The sequence below is a fragment of the Garra rufa genome, chromosome 6 (genome assembly GCF_049309525.1).
Source record: "Garra rufa chromosome 6, GarRuf1.0, whole genome shotgun sequence".
NCBI classification, from domain to species: Eukaryota; Metazoa; Chordata; class Actinopteri; order Cypriniformes; family Cyprinidae; genus Garra; species Garra rufa.
In genome coordinates this window covers 35369471-35395269 of record NC_133366.1, presented here as the reverse complement: position 1 = coordinate 35395269, position 25799 = coordinate 35369471, and the positions used below count along the sequence as shown (strand labels likewise).

General features: G+C 36.7%; 1 protein-coding gene across 7 annotated transcripts in view; it reads right to left on the bottom strand.

Moving 5' to 3' along the window:
• The window catches only part of prom1b (prominin 1 b), a 48547-nt gene extending 25060 nt beyond the window's left edge, over window positions 1-23487 (bottom strand). For all 7 annotated transcript variants that reach the window (XR_012355718.1, XR_012355719.1, XR_012355720.1 and 4 more), the window contains exons 1-7: window positions 22929-23487; window positions 15574-15635; window positions 10906-10932; window positions 9916-10121; window positions 3826-3946; window positions 2375-2438; window positions 1738-1827 (exon numbers count right to left, since the gene is read on the bottom strand). Coding sequence is in view for 3 of the 7 variants with exons in the window: in XM_073842297.1 (XP_073698398.1) it covers window positions 1738-1827; window positions 2375-2438; window positions 3826-3946; window positions 9916-10121; window positions 10906-10932; window positions 15574-15635; window positions 22929-23184 (826 nt within the window). In the remaining 4 variants the exon portion in view is untranslated. The remainder of the gene's footprint in view (window positions 1-1737; window positions 1828-2374; window positions 2439-3825; window positions 3947-9915; window positions 10122-10905; window positions 10933-15573; window positions 15636-22928) is intronic.
• Between the last annotated feature and the right edge of the window lie 2312 nt (window positions 23488-25799).

Genomic DNA, 25799 nt, shown 5'->3' with positions numbered 1-25799 from the left:
ACGGCCGTCGGCCTCTGTGCAGCAGCCGTCACAGTTTTTTCTTCTTCTATTTTTTTGCTCATAATTTACTGTTGTTCTATGTCAAGATCGATAGGTGGCAACAATGCGCTTACAAGCCCATAGATGCGCAAGGCAAGCTCACTCGTCAATGCTTGTCACTCAACCGTTTACAAGTGCATGTGGGAGAAAGAACATGGATACTGCAGGTTTTGGTAATAGAGAAAAAAAAGGAAAGAAAAGGGTGTGAAGGAGGAGGCTGCGGCCGCAGCAGCACAGGGACATAGAGATGAGGGACAGGTGCAGGAACAGGGGGAAGTTCCCCAGACAAGTGCAGTGCAACTCGGCATGAGAGGAGGATAATTAGTGTTATTTCCTAGGTAATCTGACTTTAGCAAATGTAATTTCAGGTTGCTACATTTTTATCTATTCCCCAATTAAATAAAACTATTGCAGTTTTTACAGTTAGCTATAAAACACGATATAAACATGCCACTGCATTAACATGAAGGCAGAATAAATATTTAACTAAACCGTTTTTGTGCACAGTGCAAAAACTCCATCTAATCAAGTCAAAAAATCTTGTTTCCTGCTAAAAAAGTATTTTTAAACTTGTTACTTATATACTAAGCAAGAGTATAAGGTGTTAGATTATTAATCTTATATTGAGTATATATGCCTTATTTTTAGAATTCTTGTGATTTGTCTTATTTCATTGGTAGATTATTTCACTTAAGTTAAGAAATTTTCGACTAAAATCAAGTATTTTAAGGGTTAGGTTAGTCGAAAGCTTCTTAAATTAAGTGAAATAATCTGCCAATGAAACAAGAATTTGCTAAGAATTCTCAAAATAAGACAAATATACTCAAAATAAGATTAATAATATAACCTCTTCTGCTCTTGCTTAGTATATAAGTCTCAAAACAAGATCAAAAATACTTTTTAGCTGTAAACAAGATTTTTTTTTTGACCTGGTTAGATGAAGTTTTTGCAGGGCCGAATTTTTTGCACAAATTAATTAAGAGATTAGTAAGTAAATATAGTTTAAGATTGCATGCCATTTCTACCATTTGTTTTTGTATGTTTTAGGTAGTCACCTCATCTGCATTTTTTTTTTTTTAGCAGAGAGACATTAAAGAGGGCTGTTCTGTGAGTATTCTACACTATGCTTTTAGTCAAAATCAGAGATAATGCTATAATTTTGAAGGTAAAACATCATGGGTTAAGATTTAAGTATTTTGAGACCCGTGTCGGCTGCTGGTTAGCTTTCACACACATCTGTTGTTGTGGGCTGAGCTGAGTCAAAGTCCAGGGCTGTTTTTTAGTCCCAGTCCGCCACTGCCCGACAGTACCATTTTAATGCCAAAAGTTTGATTTTCTATCAGATTAAACTATGAAACCCCATGCAAAAGTAAGAAGTCAAATCTTATAACAACAAATTAGTTATTAATTATTTCAAATTACTTCTTAAATAAGCTGAAACATGTGGAAACCCAGGCCTGCCTCTACTTTATGACTTTAGGTGTGAAATTACACCTCAGAATGTGACAATAAATCTTACTAATTTGACTTCTGGTAATTGTGACTTTATATCTAACAGTTGCAGTTTTACTTCTCGTGACCACGACTTTATCACTTTGTGAATTTCTTATTTTAAGGCATTATTTATTATTCAGGTTTACCACATGTTAAACATTAAGACCAGTTTAGTGAAGTGTGTGTATTTGTTTGATTTTGCACCTGCTGTCACGCGAAGAGCATTGTCTAATGCAGGCATCACTTCTCTTTCCAGCTGATTATGAATCTGTCCACCCAGCAGAGTTCCAATATCTGATAAACCACAGTGATAACAAATTAGTAAACACAGCTTCACCATAAAGTACAATAATGTTCAAAGTTTGGGGGGTCAGTAAAATTTTCTAAGGAGATAAATAGTTTTATTGATCAAGAATGCTTTAAATTGATTAAAAGTGACAGTAAAGACATTGACATTGTAAAAAAATTGGTCTATTTCAAATAAATGCTTTGCTTTTAAACTTTATATTCATTAGAGAATCCTAAAAACATGTATCAGTTTCCACAAAAATATTAGGCAGCAATTTGATAATAACATGCAGCTGTCAACAATGACAATAGTAATTAAAATGACTGGAGTAATGTCTGCTGAACATTAATCTTTGGAATTACTGCAATACATTAAATTTGATATATAAAATATGACATAAAACATGACATTATTTTGAACTGTAATGAAATTTCACAATATTACTGTTTTACAGTAATTCAAAAACAATAAAAACATTCTTACTGACCCTAAACTTTTGAACGTTAGTGAATGTTCAAACTGATACACAGCAGAGGAAGAAAGAATACTTACTGTCTAAATCTGATAATACTTTGTTCTTGGCTGTTGTGTACTGTGCAGAGAGGTAGTCTATTTGCTATAAAAATAAAAGAACAAAGACAAACAGATTTAGCTTTAGTGTGAGATTCTGATTTTTTTATTCTTAGCTAATCTGATTATTTTATCAGCTAACAATAGAGGGTTTACACTTCCATTTTGCAGGCTTGTGCACAATTCAGAATTTCAGAATTGGCCGCCATTCAATTCATGAGTTGGAATTTGAATTGAATTGACTCCGCCCCACAGGAAGTTGAATTTGAATTGGAGTTGGAATGACAGGAAGTGGAATTAAATTCATGGCAATTCAAAGACATTACACACAGTCATACAACAGAAAGAATGTGTTGAATCTCACATACAGTTACATTAATTTTGTAATTTAATAGCATAATTTCATTACACATAACTAGTCACTCCTCAACCCTGCATACATTTTGTTCCAACATATAGATAATGCTCAAATTCTTGAAATAAATTACTCCCTCAATGTTTGATTAGTTTTGTTCAAAATGTTATTTTCATTTCAAAGTAATCAAATAACACAATGTAATCTGTACAAGTAGTTCAAACTAATATCATTTATAGAATATGTAATGAAATCATATCTGACATATATTGTAAAGCTTCATTGTTAAACACTTCACTTATGTATAGGAATTTCTTTGAATTTGTATTGAATTGCAATTCTGCTTCCTTTAATTCAAATTCGAATTGTAATTCTAGATCCTGTTTTTGACAGGAGTCATTCTCAATTCAATTCTGAATTGTGCACAAGCCTGCCATTTTGGCAATACTCAGATGTAAACAACAGCATGGATTGCATGAATAATGTACTACTGAATACGTTGTTCTGCTTATTTATGCTGTCTAAACCACGGAAAAAACATGTGGAAGCTGCTAAATCATAAAGAGAAGGACTTAGTAAGCAGGACAGGGTGCAATATTTTGACAAACTAAAGTTAATAGGTGATAAAGATACGTACAAGCAGTATTAATTAAGATATTAGCCTAATATTTCACCTACTTAATTGGAAATGATAAGAACAAGCACAAATGTTGTCAAAATGCTTGCCCTGGAAATCCTGCTTCAGTTTGGTCAACCACAAATGCCTTTTGTTCCTCAGACAATCTTTTGCACACTTCTTCTGGATTAGTTAAAACTTTTAGCAGTCTATAGTACTCAAATGTTTTTTTCTGGTCCAAACGATTAGTACAGCCCAAAACATGACAATACGTGACCATTTTCAGCAGCAATAATCAACTAAATATGCAAGTTTCTTAAGTTTTAGTGGCATTGTTTATGTTCAGTGCCACCAATATGGCTGATTGATGTTGCGTTATGTCTAAGTGTAATATATTAATTTAAGCTTTGTTTACACATTTTACCACTTTTACTACACCATCTGAACCTGTTTATGACTTACCGTTGGTGTGTAGTTGGCAAAAGATTTCAGGTCTCTTATGTTAGTGCTGACTAAGCGTCTGGTGCTCTTGATCTGATTTGTGATGTTCTGATTTGCTGCATAGGCGACCGTCACTCCCACTCTGTAAACAAATCAATACACACACACAAACATTGTGTGAAATAATGTGCTTTAAGTATTATAACATTTTGTTATGATGGTAAATTAATAGTAAATTAGACAGTCTGGTCTTAACTACCACCAATAAAGCCAGTGCCTCATAAGCCTCATAATTCAGATATGCCTTCTTTATATATGTGACCCCGAACCACAAAACCAGTCATAAGTGTAAATTTGCCATCTGAAAGCTTGATATATTGTTTGTTAAAATAGGACAATGTTTGTCTGAGATACAACTATTTGAAAACCTGGAATCTGAGGGTGCAAAAAAATCTAAATATTGAGAAAATCACCTTAAAAGTTGTCCAAATGAAGTTCTTAGCAATGCATATTACTAATCAAAAATCAAGTTTTTATATATTTATGGTAGAAAATTGACAAAATATCTTCATGGAATATGATCTTTACTTAATATGCTAATGATTTTTGGCCTAAAAGAAAAATCGATCATTTTGACCCATACAATGTATTTTTGTCTATTGCTACAAATATTACCCGTGCTACTTAAGACTGGTTTTGTGGTCCAGGGTCACATATTGTCAGTGACATGCAGTAATATCAAACAGCCACAGTGTGGTACTGTTGTGCTAAGAACAGCTTAACTGTTTAAGTAATGTGAATCAAGGGTTAAAGTTTAAGGTACAGTTAGCTTGGCCTTGTCAGCCGCTGGTACAAACTACACCATCTGGACACAAATAGCATTTTTCTCATCATTCTAAACCTTTTTTGACAGATATTTCCCAGTCATCTTTACACTTGAAAAGATCCTCAGATGACTGTTTCAATAAAACCCGGAACAAAGATGGCAGATTTCAAACTTATGTTTTCAGATACAGGTCCTGCATGGTCCTGCACTAGCCCAACAACAGCATTGCGAAAAATGGGTATGGTAACAGAAAGGTACTGTTCCCAGATTTTCTTAATTAATATTATATAATAAATATATTAAGCATGATATAAAAATATAAAATAATTTAAAGAAATGTTGATAAAAAATTTATTTAAATATTTACAGATATAATAAAAGTATTTTTGTAATTATAAAATATTTAAATTCACTACCGTCCAAAAGTTTAGGATCAGAAAGTTTCTTTTTGGTTGTTTTTATAAATTGATCAAAAATGACATCTGCAATGTTACTAAAAAATCAATTTCAAATGAATGCTGTAAAATAATAGTGAGCATAAGAGACTTTTTTCAAAAACATTAAAGTTTGTTTATCAACCTTAAACCTTTGAATGATAAATTAAAAAATATGTATGTACACTACTAGTCAAAAGTTTTTGAACAGTAAATTTTTTTATGTTTTTAAAGTCTCCTGTGCTCAACAAGCCTGCATTTATTTAATCCAAAATACAGCAAAAACAGTCATATTGTGAAATATTTTTACTAATTAAAATAACTAAATTCTATATTAAATATATTTTAAAAATTTATTCCTACGATCAAAGCTAATTTTTAGCCTTCAGTGTCACATGATCCTTCAGAAATCATTATAATGTGCTGAATTTTTATTAATATAGTCAACATTTAGAACAGGTGAGTACATATTGCATGATTCTTTGATTAACAGAAAGATCCAAAGATCAGCATTTATCTGAAATAAAAAGCTTTTGTAATATTATACACTATACCGTTCAAAAGCGTGGAGTATTTTTGGAAAAGAAATTATAGAAATTAATACTTTTATTTAGCAAGGATGCTTTAAATTGTTTAAAAGTGATGATAAAGACATTTATAATTGTCTATTTCTGAACTTTCTATTCATAAAGAAACATTAAAATATATATACTCAGCTGTTTTCAACATATTTATAATAATGAATGTTTTTTAGCAGCAAATCAGTCAGAATATTAGAATGCTTTTGAAGGATCATGTGACACTGAAGACTGGAGTCTTGACGATGCTAAAAATTCAGATTGAAATCACAGGAATAAATTACATTTTTTAAAACATATTCAAATATAAAGTTATTTTAAATAGTGAAAATATTTCAAAATTTTACTGTTTTTGCTGTACTTCGGATTAAATAAATGCAGCGTTTTGAGCAAAAAGACACTTTTTAAAAAAACATTACAAATCTTACTGTTCAAAAACTTTTGACCGGTAGTGTAAATATGTATAAAAACACTTATTTTTATATGTGACATTGAAACACAAAACTCTGTAAATCAGTAAATGCATGCACACATATACTGGCGCTCACATAGCCACAAAAAAGAGATAACAGTTTACTAATTGAGTGGTGCAGATACATATTAAATTGTGGCATCTGATTACAGATTATTGCCACACAAACCTCCTTCCCTGTTCCCCTACTCTCCTGTTTCCACTTTCACTGTCTCTCTCACTCCTTTCTCTCTTTGTAAAAAAAAATTTAATAAAGGGGAAATGTGATTCAACAAAGGAAGCCATAGAGAGAGAAAAAGAAAAGAGTGAAGAAAGAAACTGCAGATTTGCACAGTCATGTTCTTTGCTCCAAGGCCTCGTCCTGCACTATTACTGCAAACCTCTCAGTAAGTCATTGAAAGTCCATCAAGGCACACACATACACACAGTACAGTCTATGCCTCACAAACGCTCATTGTGACCCAGGCATCTGCTGTCAGCACTGTCACAAAAAGAAAACAGAAAAGAAAAAGAGAGGCAGAGAGAAAGAGGGGGATGGGGTATAGAAATAAAGAGGGGACTTTCTCTCTGGACAGACTCAGGGCTATCAATGTCACATGTGTGAATGTGTCTGTGTGTGTGTCATTCTAGACCACTGCAGGTGTGTTCATTACACTCTCCAGCAATGCCGAACACCAACCGATTGACTGTGCATAAAATGTCTCTTATTTATTCTAATCATTATCTATTATCTCCTAAAATTTCAGTATCAGTTATCAATTAATTATCATCCAAATGTGACAGAAAACAGAAAACACAATTGCACACACACACACACACACACACACACACACACAGATCCAATAACTAGCCTGGACTGGGCTGGATTAGTGTGGAGCAGCACAGCCTGTGTTTATCACACAGAGGAGAGAGAGTGCGGTGATAGGATGATGGTGGTTCAATGTACCTGTGGCCACTTTTCTATTTCCAGACCTAAATAAGTCTAATGTACCTTAACAAGAATCACTGTTCACATTTTGCACGCAAACTGCCCCCCACACAGCAACACATTTATTTACTAATATGCATGTTTTCTGAAATATTTTAAGTATTCTTTACAATGCATAATATACTGTATTTGATCAGTGATTACTTTGGTTATATACAGTATCCCACAAAAGTGAGATACTGTATGTGTTTTAGTTTATCTTCTCAAGGGACAATACTGTAGAAATGAAACTTGGATATATTTTAGAATAGTCAGTGTGCAGCTTGTATAGCAGTATAGCTTTAGTGTCCTCTGAAAATAACTCAACATACAGCCATTATTGTCAAAATAGCTGGCAACAAAAGTGAGTACAGCCTAAGTGATAACAGCAGTATGTTGTTTAACCATGCAAAGCCACGTGTCCTATTTATCATGTTTATGTTTTTGTCTGCTTGACAGGACCATACAAAGTTATGTATCTTGTATTAGAGCAGTTAAAATTTGGGGCGTTAAGTACAATTCTCCCATACTGACCACTGGATGTTCAACATGGCATCTCATTGCAAAGAACTCTCTGAGGATTTGAGAATTAGAATTGTTGCTCTCCACAAAGATGGCCAAGGCTTTAGAGATTCAGTAACACCCTCAAACCGAGTTACACTACAGTGGATTAGGGTCATACAGAGGTTTTCCTAGATGGGTTCCATTCGGAACAGGCCTTGCAAGGGTCGATCAAAGTGTGTCAGGTACAGAACCTGGCTTCAAAAAACAAATGCATGAGTGCTGCCAGCATTGCTTTAAAGGTTGCAGAAGTAGAAGGTCAGCTTCTCAGTGCTCAGACCATACGCCGCACACTGCAACAAGTCTGTTTGCATAGGCGTTGTTCCAGAAGGAAGCCTCATCTGAAGCTGGCTCACAAGAAAGCCCGCAAACAGTTTGCTGAAGACAACCAGCCCAAGAGCATGAATTACTGAAACTATGTCCTGTGGTCTGATGAGACTATAAGATAAACTTGTTTAGCTCAGATGGTGTCCAGCATGTGTGGCGATGCCCTGGTGAGGAGTACCAAGAAAATTGTGTCTTGCCTACAGTCAAGCATGGTGGTGGTAGCATCATGGTCTGGGGCTGCATGAGTGCTGCTGGTACTGGGGAGCTGCAGTTCATTGAGGGAAGCATGGATTCCATTATGTACTGTACATTCTGAAGCAGAACATGATGCCCTTCTGAAGCTGAAGGTGAAGATGATGTGGTGGCCAAGTATGTCTCCAGACCTGAACCTTATTAAGCACCTGTGGGTCATCCTCAAGCGTAAGGTGGAGAAGCACTATGTGTCTAACATCCAGCATCTCAGGGAGGAGTGGAAGAGGATCCCAGCAACAACCTGTGCAGCTCTGGTCAATTCCATGCCCAGGATGATTAAGGCACTGCCAGATAACAATGGTGCTAACACAATATATTGACACTTTGGACAAGTTCACTTAGGGTGTACTCACTTTTGTTGCCAGCTATTTTGACAATAATGGCTGTATTTTGAGTTATTTTCAGGGGACAATAAATCTACACTGCTATACAAGCTGCACATTGACTACTCTAAAATATATCCAAGTTTTATTTCTATAGTATTGCCCCTTGAGAAGATAATTAAATGGTTGCTGAAATGTGAGGGGTGTACTCACTTTTGTGACTGTATATATAAATGTGTGTGTGTTTAGATAGTATGTGCTGTTTAAAAAGTATTTCAATAATACAGTTATTAACATTTTGCACATTCTGCAACGTGTATGTCAACTTCTGACCTCAACTGTATATTGTTATTTAATTAATAAAACTTTAAATTATTATTTAATAAATAATTTATTCAAATTATTATCATATATTTTATATAATATTTAATATATTTGTTATACTATTGAGTGATATAATCTGAGAAGAGTACATCGCGCTATTGCACTAAAGTCTTCAAGGAGATCAATAATAACTGAAGAAGTCTGTCGATTAGTTCCTTTTCAAATCTGCTATCTTTGTTCCTTTAAACCAGGGATGGGGAACCTTGATCCTCGAGGGCCGGTGTCCCTGCAGAGTTTAGTTCCAACCCTAATCAAACACACCCGAACAAGCTAATCAAGGTCTTTAGGATACAGGTTGGTATTTAATTTTTCAGGGTTGGAGCTAAACTCTGCAGGGACACCGGCCCTCGAGGATCAAGGTTCCCCACCCCTGCTTTAAACCAAACATCTGAGCTGTAGATGCCACATGACTCACCCTGTATGTATTCAAATATTTGTACTTTTCTGCTACAAATATGCAAAAAGTCATGTCAAATGATTAAGATGTCACACTCATACACAATAGTTAATTATAGCATAACAGATGCACATAAATTCCTGAATTTAAACAAGTTCTTTTTGTTCATTTAATCTAATATTTTGCCACCTTGGAATTATAAGGTTCTATCAGCATTCTGAGCGATTTGTTGAGATATTGAGCTTCAAAGTTTTTGAATTCTATATATTTTGTAGATAGAAAAGTAATCACATAAAAACACAAAAAACACAAAATGTAAATAAATTGTCATAAAATGTAAATAACTCAATTCCAAGGTGACGGTTTTACCAAATGATCCATTATCAATAATTATCCACTGATGTGAAGGCTGTCCAACTGACACACTCTTGTTAAATGGAACCAATTATTACATGGTGCCAATAATCTCATTACTACATATTTGCCAATTTGAACGAATTCAATAATAGTAACATTCTCATGTCTGTCATGCATAACATTTGGAATGTATAAACTGTTAAAATGGTCACAAACACTCTTTGAAGACTCACGTGAGGAAGACAGAGGTAGCGATGAGTGTGGCCATGTAGAATCCTCGTAGGCAGTCGCCGTTCTTCTTCTGTCTCTGATGCATCTCACCCCCACAGTTTTCACAGCAGCGGCACACACAGAAAAACAGACCCACTATCGGCATTAACAGCACAAATATCACCCCCAGTACTGACAGGACTATGAAGCCAAGCTCATAGTAGATACCCTGGAGAAGAGATGAGATTAAATATTAATGGAATATTAATATTTGTTGAGAAAACAAATGTTCTAACAAATAAATGTTATAACATAAAATTTATATTCAGGTCAGATACAAATTATTCGCTCTTTTTATCACATTTTTTATTTAGTTATAAATATCAGTAACTTTGATGACTATAAAAGATTGTTTCCACCACTGGATAAAAATAAAAAAGGTATTTGCAACTTTTATCTTTTTTAATTCTTCTTGATTTTCACAGTTCATTTTTTCTTGCATTTCTGGATTTATATCAAACTATGCAATTCAGTATTGCGAGATATCCACATTTTTTTTAATGTGAAAGTAAGCCTATGGGTGAGACTTCCAGTTCATTATCCGCTATAGAGAGATAACGAGAAGAATAACATTTAACAGTAAAACTGTCTGCACTACAAACCAGTGTGTTCATAATTAAGATACATTAAAATAATCTGGTAAGACACATCAATGTGCAGTATCAAGCTTCAAAGCGAGTTGTTTTGTAGAGCTAAAAATAGCTGGATGTGGATGAGACCAAAAGCCAGACCCATAAAACTTACAAGAGGCTGTGCCCACTCTTACAGAAAGAAAAAGGTGGATAAACTCGCTATTCTAAGACTGTTTGATAAAGTCAAGAAAAAAGTCAGAATTGCAAGATTGTAACTCCTGAGTAAAAAAGTTGGAATATAAACTTGCAATTTTGAAAAAAAGAGCAAGAATTGAGAGATAAAACCCATAATGCTCTAGAATATTCATTTTTAAACCGTACCTGTAGTAATAATACAACATTCTCTGGCTGCATTGCCATTGAAGAGACATCATTGGTGTACGTGCCAAAGATAAAGAGAAAGAAACTGTGATTGGAGCATCCATATAAACTGTTATATACAATACATTATACATACACACAGTATAATATACATTAGGGCTGGGTAAAAAATGTAGATTTCTCAGTTTTAATCGATTCTTAAATCCCAAGAATCTATTAATCTATCCTGTTTCAGCTAATAAACAGAACATTGTAGCACACCTCTCATCCAATAAATCGCTATAAGCTCTATGATTTGTTACTTTTGATTTGAAAGTCTCGGGTTTCAAATTCTGTCCATTTTTTTATAGTATTTAAACAATAAATGCCGCTTTGTCGCCGTTTAATGTGGAGGGACAGATTGTAGCACCTTAGTTTAAAAGAATGAACTGATCGTCTCCTCTGCTTTAATACTAGTTTCAGCATGAAATAAAAATGAATAAAGATCCAAAGGTATGTTAAAAAAAAGAGTACAACCAACACTCTTAAAAATAAAGGTGCTTTAAAAGGTTCTTCACAGCGATGCCATAGAAGAACCATTTTTTGTTCCACAAAGACCCATTCAGTCTGTCACGTATCTGGTCTATCTCGTCATGAACTCTAGCACACACATTCTGGACTGCAAACCCCATAAGCCACTGCACCAATCACTGCACACAGCTGCTCCTCGTTTCCCACTGAACTGATTGCTGCATACACCTGTTTCACATTTACCCACATGCATTTAAGCTTCTCACACACACAGCCACCTTGCGAAGTCTTATTGTTCCTATGGTCGTAATTCCGAGCGTTTTCCCTTGTGTTGGTTTCTCTGTGTATGACTCTGGACTGTGTACCCCGTTGACGATTCCTGCTACCTGCCATTGCGACCATTGCCTGTGTATCGAACTGTTTCCTGGATTTCCTACGTTGTTCCTGTTTTCCGGTGATTACTCTTGCTTGTTGACGATTCTCAATAAAGGCTGCAAATGGATCCGCACGTCTCAGTCTGACTCTCCTTGTGACAGAGGACTTCGCCACTACAAGGATCCAGCAGCTTTATTCTCCACCATCACAATATGGACCCGCATTAGTCTGTAAGCAAGATGGCCTCCCTTCTAGAGTCTCTTGACAAGATGACCTCCCTTCTAGACTCTGTTCGCAAAATGGCTGCCCTTCCAGAGTCTGCTCTCAAGATGGGCCCCCTTCCAGAGCCATTGCACAAGATGGCTGCTCTTCCAGAGTCTCCGCTGGAGACGCCCAGCCCTCCTGAGTCTCCGCTGGGGTCGTCCAGTTCTCCAGAGCCTCCGCTGGTTCAGCCCGTCCTTCCAGAGCCTCCGCTGGTTCAGCCCAGCCTTCCAGAGCCTCCGCTGGTTCAGCCCAGCCTTCCAGAGCCTCCGCTGGTTCAGCCCGGCCTTCCAGAGCCTCCGCTGGTTCAGCCCGGCCTTCCAGAGCCTCCGCTGGTTCAGCCCAGCCTTCCAGAGCCTCCGCTGGTTCAGCCCAGCCTTCCAGAGACTCCGCTGGTTCCGCCCAGCCTTCCAGAGACTCCGCTGGTTCCGCCCAGCCTTCCAGAGACTCCGCTGGTTCCGCCCAGCCTTCCAGAGCCTCCGCTGGTCCCGCCCGGCCTTCCAGAGCCTCCGCTGGTCCCGCCCGGCCTTCCAGAGCCTCCGCTGGTCCCGCCCGGCCTTCCAGAGCCTCCGCTGGTCCCGCCCGGCCTTCCAGAGCCTCCGCTGGTCCCGCCCGGCCTTCCAGAGCCTCCGCTGGTCCCGCCCGGCCTTCCAGAGCCTCCGCTGGTTCAGCCCAGCCTTCCAGAGCCTCCGCTGGTTCAGCCCAGCCTTCCAGAGACTCCGCTGGTTCCGCCCAGCCTTCCAGAGACTCCGCTGGTTCCGCCCAGCCTTCCAGAGACTCCGCTGGTTCAGCCCAGCCTTCCAGAGACTCCGCTGGTTCCGCCCAGTCTTCCAGAGACTCCGCTGGTTCAGCCCTGCCTTCCAGAGACTCTGCTGGTTCAGCCCTGCCTTCCAGAGCCTCCGCTGGTTCCGCCCAGCCTTCCAGAGACTCCGCTGGTTCCGTCCAGTCGTCCTGAGATTCCTGTCTGCCCGGTTCTGGTCACGGAGCTCATGCATGGACTGTTCCCACCCACCCTCCCTGCTGCTCCAGTTCCGCCACCTCTGTCTCCTGACAGTTCCTCTGCTCACCCACATCCCACCTTCGGTGCAGAGGACTTACCGTGGGACTGCCAGTCTCCATCGGTGTCCAGACTGAAGGACCCCTCACCATCACCTCCAGTCTCAGAGTCCTGGACTCCACCTCGGCCCTCCGACCCTGCGGCTCCACCCCGGCTCTGTGCTCCCTCGTCTCCGTTGTCGGCCGTCGGCCCACCAGCTCCTCCGGGCTCCATCGTCTCTCCGGCTCCGCCCCGGTCAGTCGTCGCCCCACCTTCGCCTCTGGACTCTACTCCTCCGGCTGCGCCTCGTCACTCCGTCCTGCCGGCTCTGTGGACCTCCTCCCTCCCGTGGGCACAGCCTCGATCCTCTGTCACTCCGGCTCCGCTGCGTACCTCCGGACCTCCATCTCCGCCGGGGTCGCCAGAGCCTTGGGTTCCGCCTTGGCCCTCCGGATCCTCTGTGTCGCCCAGGACCATCGACTCTCCGGTTCCGCCTCGGGCTCCACCTCCGTCGGTCGGCCCCATGCAGGAGCCAACCCTTCCTTCATCATGGCTTCTCCCTCCGTCGGCTCCGCCTCAGTTCCTGGTTCCAGTACCCCTACATGGATCTGGCCCTCCATCCCTCCCCCTGTTACCCCTCCGCTCCACCACCCTCCAGGTTGTATTAGGTGGTTAGAGCGTCTGGAAGCCGCTCCTTGGGGAGGGGCTCTGTCACGTATCTGGTCTATCTCGTCATGAACTCTAGCACACACATTCTGGACTGCAAACCCCATAAGCCACTGCACCAATCACTGCACACAGCTGCTCCTCGTTTCCCACTGAACTGATTGCTGCATACACCTGTTTCACATTTACCCACATGCATTTAAGCTTCTCACACACACAGCCACCTTGCGAAGTCTTATTGTTCCTATGGTCGTAATTCCGAGCGTTTTCCCTTGTGTTGGTTTCTCTGTGTATGACTCTGGACTGTGTACCCCGTTGACAATTCCTGCTACCTGCCATTGCGACCATTGCCTGTGTATCGAACTGTTTCCTGGATTTCCTACGTTGTTCCTGTTTTCCGGTGATTACTCTTGCTTGTTGACGATTCTCAATAAAGGCTGCAAATGGATCCGCACGTCTCAGTCTGACTCCCTGTGACACAGTCAAAGGTTCTTTAAAAAACATCTCTTTCTTACCTTTTTATAATCTAAAGAACCTTCTTTCACCACAAAGAGCCTTTTGTGAAACAGAAAGCTTCTTCAGGTGTTAAAGGTTCTTGATGGAACCATTTAGAAAAAAAAAAAAGTTCTATGGCATCGTGAAGCACTTTTATTTTTAAGAGTGTACCGAAATCCGTTTCCTGTCTCATGTAATCGCTCAATCGGTGTTTCAACCATGCAAAGATGTCAGTATAACAGCTTGTAAGCAATGTCACATAACGTCACATTTACCTCAGAAAAAAAACATATTCATGGACCATATGCGCATTACATTTTTAAAAATAAAGGTGCTTTAAAAGGTTCTTCACAGCGGTGCCACAGAAGAACAATTTTGGCTGCCACAAAGAAGCATTTAGTCAAAGGTTCTTTAAAGAACCATCTCTTTCTTGCCTTTTTATAATCTGAAAAACCTTCTTTTGCCACAAAGAACCTTTTGTAAAACAGAAAGGTTCTTCAGATGTTAAAGGTTCTTTATGGAACCATTTAGACAAAAAACTTTCTTCTATGGCATCGTGAAGCACCTTTATTTTTAAGAGTGTAGTCAGGTAGAAAAATGGGTAACACTTTAGTATAGGGACCAGTTCTCACTATTAACTAGTTGCTTATTAGCATGTATATTACTAGCATATTAGCTGTTTATTAGTGCTTATAAAGCAAATATTCTGCATGACCTTATTCTACATCCGTAATCCTACCCAAAACCTAAACTTCACAACTACCTTGCTATTATTAAGCAGCAAATTAGGAGTTTACTGAGGCAAAAGTCAAATGTAATGGTTTGTTCATGGTAAAAATTCGACCTTAAATTAAAGTAAAGTGAAAAATGTACTCTAGAGAGGAGCATTTTGCTAAATATATGCACCATATAACATATTAATTGTCATTTTTTCTGTTCTTCAATATTTAAATTATTTCCGTAATATGCCCTTTGTATCTGTCAAGTTTTTATGACAGCCACAATTTAAATTTTTATATTTTAAAACTATGAAAACTTTTGATTGTAATTTAAGCGTTTATATACAAATCAGTCATTTTTAACCTTCAATAATAATGTAGCACCAACTGACTCTCATGTATATTTTACAGCATTAGTTGAGAGAAAATTTGCCATGCACTGTACCTGATAGGCCTATATGGGCCTCTAATTGATATTGAATTAAATCGAATCAGACAATGAATCGCCAGCGTGTGAATCAAAATCGAATCATGGAATTTGTATCAAAACCCAGCCCTAATATACAGTGTGGCATTAAAATTCAAGGCACAACCAAACACACAGACCTTTTTGTAATCATCCCCTTTGATTCCTCCCATGTTCTGCTGGACCATTTTAACAATGAGATCTGTAACAGAAAATTGACCAGATTAGCTTACAGGTTTGAGAAAACTAAATGTTTTAGTTTAGGATCTATGATGGCAATTATTGTTTTAATGAAGGGGCTATACAGCAGTATACACATGCTCTTAGATTCAAACAACAGTTACTGATACAGGGTCATGCACCATTATGCTAAAACAACAGATTAGATTCATGTTAATCACAGACCTGCGTAAAGCACTGCAGGTGTCTGTTAAGTGCTATGTTAACAGTGAAGTGCATATGACATTAGAGTCTTGTTGTCAATGCTAATGCTATTGCTACAGTATGTTAGCATCTGCTCAGCCAACATTTCTGTGTAACACGTGTATACGTGTGATATGCATGAGTCTACACACTCTATCCATTAATTATCAATGATCTCTACTACAAAAGAAAAAAAAAGAAAAATGTGAAAGGCATGAAAAAACATTTACTTAATAAGATGCTAGGATGCTATATATATTTCCTTATCTGAACTAAAACTGGTTTTAAAACTACTATATACTTGCCCTAATACCCTATGGCACAGTCTCATCCATCACGTTTTACCTCATCTGAACTAAACATAGCCTTAATGCACTTATACACCTCACCTCTAAGTGTGTTACTGATGGCAGTAGTGGAATAAAACACACAAAGTTAAATTTAACTCTCTGAAACTAACCTTTCCAAAAAACTCTACACTTTTTTTTGTTATTTTTAAGACATTAGAGTATCTTCATTAAACCATTTAAAGTAAATAAAAAATTAAATAAAACAGCCTACAAAGGTTCTACAATAAGGGGATCTCCACAAGATCTCTTTACTGTTTGAGTATGCTTGATTTCCAATACTCTTTCTTGCATGTGTATGCATACATATACACAATCTATGTTCATGTTTGTAGTGATATAATGAGTAAATATGAATTAAGTGTCCTCGAAACTTCTCCTCCTCTAGTGGCAATTCTGTGTACTGCAGAGGTGAACTAAGAACTGTAATGCTAACACCAGAATATAAACAAACACTTAACCCTAAAACACCTTTACATAAAAGGATAAGCTTCTTTAGTTGTACTAAATTTAGCAGGTATTTTTTCCTGGCACAACACCTTGCAAGGAGATCAACACAACATGACCCAAAATATAAAACCATGGCCAAGACTGCGCTGTACAACATTAACTAGCAGAACTGCTTTACTTCAGGTCACAAATATCTGCTCAGTCAAAATACAACATTATCACAAAACATTTTGAGCTAGCTCATTTAAATAATGCCTCTGCAGTCTCTGTAAAAGCTTGTAGATAAAATACATTAAAGATGCTACATATCTACTATATATCAATGTGGTCAGCATGTTTTTTTTTTTTAAGAAATGAATACTTTTTAAGCAAAGATGCAAAAGTGAAGTGTAAAGACATTTATAATGTTACAAATTTCTATTGCAAATAAATGTTGCTGACCTTTCTGTTTATCAAAAAATCTTTCAAATGTATCATGGTTTCCACAAAAAATATTAAAGGGACAATTCACTCAAAAATGATGTTATTAATTACTCACCCTCATGTCGTTCCAAACCCGTTAGACCTTTGCTCATCTTTGTTCAAATTAAGATATTTTTAATTAAATGCTTTCTGACCCTGCATAGATAGCAATGCAACTGACACATTCAAGGCCCAGAAAAGTAGTAAGGACATTGTTAAAATAGTCCACGTGACATCAGTGGTTCAACCGTAATGTTATGAAGCTACGAGAATAATTTTGTGCGCAAAGAAAACGAAAATAACTACTTTTTTCAACAATTTCTTCTCTGTCAGTCTTCGACACACATTCACAAGAGAAGAACTTGTTGAATAAAAGTTTTTTTTCTTTGTACTCAAAAAGTATTCATTATGTTTGAACCACTGATGTCACATGGACTATTTTAACAATGTCCTTACTACATTTCTAGGCCTTGAACGTGGTAGATGCGTTGCTGTCTAAGCAGGTTCAGAAAGCTCTCAGATTTCATCAAAAATATCTTAATTTGTGTTCTGAAGATAAACAAAGATGTCATGGGTTTGGAACGCCATGAGGGTAATTAATGACAGAATTTTAATTTTTGGGTGAACTATCCCTTTAAATAAACTACCTTTAGGCTTGCTTTGATTAAAATTAATTGTGATTGTTAGATTAGTGCAGATTATTTGAGTAAGTGTGAATGCTGCCATCCGAACCTTTGCACGCACCAAACAATGCCCTTTGAACTAAAAACAGGACTTAATGTTACATTACATGATGTTACAATATATTATCTCTTATATTATACAACGTGCTACCATGAAAGTGATCCATATTGTATACAGTATATGTGCTTATGTGTGACCCTGGACCACAAAACTAGTCTTACGTAGTACAGGTATATTTGTCGCACAAGCCAAAAATACATTGTATGGGTCAAAATGATTGCTTTTTCTTTTATGCCAAAAATCATTAGGATATTAAGTAAAGATGATGTTCCATGAAGATATTTTGAAAATTTCCTACCATAAATATATCAAAACTTATTTTTTGATTAAAAACATGCATTGTTAAGAATTACATTTGGGCAATTTTAAAGGTGATTTTCTCAATATTTAGATTTTTTTTTCACCCTCAGATTCCAGATTTTCAAATAGTTGTATCTCAGCCAAATATTGTCCTATCCTAACAAACCATACATCAATGGTAAATGTATTAATCTCAATTATGAAAAATATCCCTTATAACTGATTTTGTGGTCCAGGGACACATATACCTGATTATAGAATTATGCGGGCAGATATGTATGTGCGATATGAAAACTCTTTATCTCAAATTGTCCATTTGTGTGGTAGAGAACGAGAGAGAAAATGAGAGAAATCCTGTGTGAACAGGAAAGAGTATCACTGGTTATAATGGCATATGGTTAATCCTCCTACACTGGTCTTGCTGTCGGGCAGTTAAGTGGTCCCTCTCCCTCTCTAATGCTTTCTTTCTTCTACCAAACCCCATTCCTCTCCTATTTAATCCTTGCCCCCCTTTTCACATGCTCTCACTTCCTTCCCTTCTGTTCTCACAGATACTACAAGCCGCTCAAATTCACTCAACACCTGAAGTCTTCGAAAGCTGTGCAGTATGATATTATATAACATGTTGACAATTAAAGACACATTGTCTAAACCGAGACATTAGCACACACAGACAACGCCAGCATAAGTGGGTCATATCTGGGTGTTGATCTTCCTGTCCTTCAATTACACTGCAGTTTTTTTTTTTATCCAGTGATCAGTGATATTAAGCTTTATCTGGGCTGAGACGAAGGGAGTCCCCGGATTAAAGCCTAGACCTCAGACAGAATGAATGTCATGATATTAAGCAGTATTATGTCTATCATGCATAAATCCACCAATTCCTTCACAGGCAACACGCTCCAACTGTGTTCAAACCTGCGAGCTGTGACTAATCTGGAAAAAGAGTCGGAGACAGACGGAATCGAAAAATATTGCTTTATATAGGCCTGAACCATGTGTATGTTCCTGCTGTTTAATCCAGTAATCCAGCCTCATCTCTACATCAAGTACCTTTCTATAAGATCAGGAGTTACAAATCTCCAAAGAATGATTTAGCGGTACTAAAGAGATTGTAGAGGGAAATTCAGGGAATAATATCTGTTGATTGTGGCTTGTGTTTGATGTGTGCGTGTCTCTAAATCCATTTCCACATGTTTACAGGCTTAAAACGGCATCCCATTTTGTACAATGTGATGTTTTTTTATTAAAATCAGTGGTTTAATGTTAGAAATATTGCAAAATGCTTGTTTGGGGTGGTATGTTTTGTCAGGGGCATTGCATTGCGTGTACCTTTGGAACATATGGCACTCAGATTATCAGCTTACCTGATTGGGCAGGTGACTCATAGAGCAGATCGGCTAATTGGTTAGGCAGCAGGGATTTAACCGTGCAATCCTATTCTACTCTAAAACACACTTACACACACACATAAGCGCTCCTATATGCTCAACATGCTGACCTCATAGAGAAATCCACCTGCCAACAGACTGACCTTAAATAGGGGGCTAGTTATCACATTTTTATCCAGTAAAAGTTTCTTAGGGTTTCTTATTTTTGAAATTTCATGTCTCCACATACCATAAAGTCTAAAAAAAATAGATAATATATTAATATAATATATTATATAAAATATAAACATGTTAACCATAACTGCCATATTGTCACACTACATATACACAGAAAAAATTGCTGGTGAACTCTGAAATTATATCTCAAATAACGACAAAGAAATGATAAGTAACATTAAATTAAATGTGAAACTTTGAAGTAAAACGTAAACCAATAATCAATAAACTAAAAAAGATGTTTGCTGTGTAGGTTGTCACAGTGGAACTTGCCATTAAACAGAAAAATAAAAGAATTGAGAAGCACAAAACAATTCATTAAAATTATTATTGGTGATATTTACAAAAATATGATAAATGTGATAAATTGCCCCAGTAAAAGTAAACCTGGTGTAACCTATACACTGTAATGTAACAGTTATACTATGCTACAGTATGTTGCACATAATTCCAGTCTCTATGCGCTCCTCATTACCTCACTGAATAAACCGAACATCACTTTTTGAATTACACCTGGAAATCTGTACACTAATGAACTTTCAAAAACAAAAAAACAGTGCAGTCTTATCCAGTGTATTGTAATCATTTCCATTCCAACATATCTATACTTTCTACAGGTTCAGAAAGCAAATGGTGAATGAATCATGAATGGATCCTTGAGTGCATCCAGGCATAACAGTACATGTCATATTAAATTATTTCAATTTTATATGGCAAGCCGTTTTAACATTTATTCCTTAAATTTAACTAGTATTACTTTTTATGTTAGTGGTGCAGATTATGTAAAAATATATGTGTGTAAATCTGTGTAAATCAGACATTTGTGCATTACTGTTATTGCATATCAATTATCATTATTATTATTGCCCTGTTACAAAATTACAACATACACTATCAGTCAAAAGTAAGATTTGTAATGTTTTTTTTAAAGAATTCTCTTCTGCTCAACAATCCTGCATTTATTTGATCCAAAATACAGCTAAAACAAGAAATATTGTGAAATGTTTTTACTATTTAAAATAGCATGCTTTCTATTTTAAAATGTCATTTATTCTTGTGATCAAAGCTAAATTTTCAGCATCATTACTCCAGTCTACAGTGTCACATAATCCTTTAGAAATCATTCTAATATGCTGATTTGCTGCTCAAAAAAACATTTTTTATCATCATTATTAACATATTATTATTATCAATAATAACAATAAGTCATTTTTTAAGGATTCTTTGATGAATAGAAAGATCCAAAGATCAGCATTTTTTATTATTAATAATAATAATAATAAATGTTTTTGAGCAGCAAATCAGAATATTAGAATGATTTCTGAAAGATCATGTGACTGGAGTAATGATGCAAAAAAATGCTTTGAAATCACATAATTGTATTACATTTGAAAATGTATTCAAATAGATTATTTTAAATGGTAAAAATATTTAAATATTTTACTGCATTTGCTGTACTTATCAAATAAATGCAGGCTTGGTCAGCAGACAAGACTTTTTTAAAAAACATTAAAAATCTTGGCATTGGCTTTCTCACTGCACACTTCCCTGCCACTAACCGTTGCATGTCAGGTTAAAAACTGTTAGTAAATAGTTAGACTCTTTCTTAAAAACCCTTCATTCTGGTACATTCAGGAAGAAAGTGCTACATTGTGCATTCACACTTAAGCCAATTACACAATAAAAAAAAAAAAAAACTCTTTTTGATATGTTTGTGTAAAGTTGATAGTGAATTTTGAATTCATTTTTTAATTAAAATGACATTCATGATCATCATTTTCATTATTGATCATCGGTGTCACTTATAAATATTAGAGTAGTTGTGCTATATTTATTAGTACTTATTCCAGTAGCAGACATCTGTTCAATTAGTTACACATTTACAGTTTGTTAAAGTTAACAAATGACATGGATACTAGCATAAGTACTTCTACTTATCTACAATTCCGCTAATATCAAATCAAATGTATAAGTAAGTCGCTATTAGCCATCTGTTACAAAGAAAAAAATAGATTTTTTTGTATCACTAATGGACTAATGATTAGTTAGTAAAAAAATCAAATTACTACATATTATTATTGGTAACTGATAGCTGGCTGGCAGACAATTCCTCTAAAAATAATTTGCCATCGTCCTATCAGTCATTTCTCCACTCTGTTTATGTGGTAAGTAAAAATGATACAGTTGATGTACTGTAATGTAACAGGCTAGCGCTAGCAAGCTAACCCTGTCCCTTTAGTGACTCCGTAGAACTCCGTAGAAACTACTAACTGAATACATATTAGTCGCTACTGCAAGTAGGCTTGTATATAATGATAGAAAGTGAAATTGAAAAACATACTAGCAACTATTTTACTAGTTTACTTTTTAACTTTTACTATTTTTACTAGATTACTAGTAAGCTGGCCACTATTTACATAGAAAGTGTGTTTATGTTTACAGCGTCCTTGTTACATGTGTTACATGTACTTATAGTATAGTGTACTATAGTATAACAGTAAATTATGCACAATTACAAGCAACTTATTTATTTACATATTGACGTTGTAAATAAAAAGATTAATGTTTTACAAAAACATACATTTTATTCTTTCTATTTCAAAACTTCACGTTTAATTCAGTGTTACTTGCAGGGGCGCCGCTCGCAATTTTGGGCCCTACGACAAAATATAAGGTTGGGCCCCCCCTACCACACCAAAGCAGATCTCTGGGGGCCCCTAAAGTGCGTGGGCCCTTAGAATTGTCCTAACCCCCACCCCCTTTAGCGGCGCCCCTGGTTACTTGTGTTTCTTATTAAATAATTTACTAGCTATTTCTGAGCAAAAATAGTTTCTACCTCAGTTATTTTCGATATATAAATACATTTACAAGTATTCGATAGTTCGTTGTTTAGTTACTCTGTAACAAGGTCACCTTAAAATGTTACAAAGTGTTACTTAAAGTGTTACCAAAGATAGGTATGTTTAAGAAATAAATGTTAAAACGGCTTGCCATAAGAAGTCCTATATCTGATTCTAATGAACTAAAGCATGCACCTGCGATATTCATGTTTGAAGTCTACAACACATTTCTGTAATAATATGTGTACGTTTGCCATGTCAACTGCTCCACGCGCAACAATGTGGAAAACTTCGCGCGTTCTTTTGCCGGTGTGCATCTCACCTTTGGGGAAAGGATTGGGTTGAACCACGTAGAGAAACGCGTGGACCATGTGGAAAAGAATACCGATGGGACCCGGTTCATAATACGCGTGCGTTTCGTACACCACAGACGGCACGAAGCCAAAGTCCAATGTTTCTACTGGCGCTCTGAGCATCGCGTTGCGCGGAGACGAATCCCGGTACTCCTCTCGGGCTTCGCTGCTCGTAAGACCCGAGCACATCACCAGCACGAGCCCCACTTTCCACCACATGTCCATCAGTCCTTCACGCGGGGTGATTTTGATAAATAACGGGATGGAGCGAAAAGTGGAGAGATAAAGTGAGATAAAAGTATGTTTGCTTGGAATGCTCTCTAGTCCTCGACATCAAAAATACCAATTAGACAAAAAATGACCCGAGACACATAAAAAAAGAAAATAAATTGAATAATAAAAAAATATATTCCAGCAGATGGGTTTATTCCCCGTTTCCTTTTGATGGCTTCATGGTAAACATCCCTCCAGTCTGGATAGCTCAGGATGAGCTGAGTGTTTGTCTGACCTGCGCCTCCCGCTGCGCGCTCCTCTTCTGTCTGCTGGCCCGCGGAATCTAGTGCACGCGCACTGGAGATGGCTTTAGAGGAAAATCACGTCTAGGTGAATCAAGCCAAGTCAAAGTACTTTGTCAGTCCTTTCCTTTATGAAAGAAGCCGAAATAGCCTACAGCACTTTACACAAACACAATGTAATAAATCTGGTGTATTTTTGTATTTATTTGGAATAAATTCAAATTAATTGCTGTAAACAGCATCATAACATAATGAAATGATTATGCATTGGTTGATCATAATTTCAATAGTTTAATTAGATCTTAAACATATCACGTGTATGCTATAAATCCTCTTTATTTTAGATTCTTTATTCTATTGTATTATATTCTTCATATTGCAGAGATATGTAGATATTGTTCCATTTATTAAATATTTTATATGTACTTATATGTAACAAAAATTATAATTTCTTAGACCTACTATTAGACTCAATAGTCAAAGAATGATGATACAGTAACTTGTGATAACTGTGGTCACAATTTTAAAGCAATGGAAAGTTTAACTGTCAGTCGTTGTTTACAAAAATACACAGTAATATTCTCTTTTCCCACAGTCACAAAGTCAAATGAGCAGAAACTCCAGACTCTGCCAAGACACTAACTGATGGTCTTCTTCATTGAAATGTTCCGCAGCTACTTTTGGACCAGCTGAAAAGCCTCTGTGCGGCTGTGTGTGCATGGACATGAATACCAACAAACAGGGACAGAGAGTGGGAGAAAGACAGACAGAGAAAGAGGCCACAGTTTGTATTATGCCAGACATCACAACCAAAATGGACATTCACACACACACACACACACACACACACACACACACACACACACACACACACACACACACACACACACACACACACACACACACACACACACACACACACACACACACACACACACACACACACACACACACACACACACACACACACACAAACACACACACCACACACACCTCAGAGAAAAAGGAGAAAGAAAAAAAGAGCTTTCAGCAAGTGTATGCTAGCTAGAACACTTTGAAGTTAAATGTTCAGTACAACAGAAAAAAATAATGATTAAATTCTTCTGGTCTTTCTTTATAAACACAACTGTTTTATAGATTTTAAACTGTAATAGCTCTTATATTAAAAAATCTGATTTTAATATTATGATGAGTCTCTTAAAATTCATCTACAGTCACATGTATTTTTGGTAATTACATATTAAATAGGTTATTCACTATGTGAAGTCAAAATGCTATTTAAACCCGGATATAAACAATTTCTTAGATTTTTTAAATATCTGAAGAAATGTAAAATATTATAATATTTATATAAAATATAAAAATAAATTTCAAATATATTAAAGTTTTTGTTTGTATGTCACAAAGCAAAATACATACTCTAGTTTGTGACAGACCGTACAGTTGAGGTCAAAAGTTTACATACACTTTGCAGAATCTGTAAAATGTTAATTATTTTAGCAAAATAAGAGGGATCATACAAAATGCATGTTATTTTTTTATTTAGTACTGACCTGAATAAGGTATTTTACATAAAAAGACATTTACATATAGTCCACAAATAATATAATAATATATATAAAAATTACGTTCAAAAGTTTACATACATTCTTCATACTGTGTTGTTACCTGAATGATCCACAGCTGTATTTTGTTGTTGTTGTTTTGTTTAGTGATAGTTGTTCATGAGTCCCTTGTTTGTCCTGAACTGTTAAACTGCCCACTGTTCCTCAGAAAAATCCTTTAGGTCCCACAAATTCTTTGTTTTTTCAGCGTTTTTGTGTGTTTGAACCCTTTTCAACAATGACTGTATGATTTGAGATCCTTTTCACACTGAGAGACTCATATGCAAATATTACAGAAGGTTCAAACGCTCACTGATGCTCAAGAAGGAAAAACAATGCATTAAGAGCCAGGGGTGTAAACTTTTGAACAGAATGAAGATGTGTACATTTTTCTTGTTTTGCCTAAATATCATATTTTTTTTCCATTTAGTACTGCCCTTTAAAAGCTATATAAGATACATGTTTCATGATCTTCAAATTAAAAAGTTTTCACCCCCAACTCTTAATGCATTGTGTTTCCTTCTGGAGCGTTTGAACCTTCTGTATTAGTTAAATATGAGTCCCTCAGTTGTCCTCAGTGTGAAAAGATGGATCTGAAAATCATACAATAATTTTTTGAAAGGGTTTGAATACAGAAAATGCTAAAAAACAATATTTATTTGTGGTACCTGAAGGATTTTTCTGAAGAACAGCAGTTCAGGTCAAACAAGAGACTCATGAT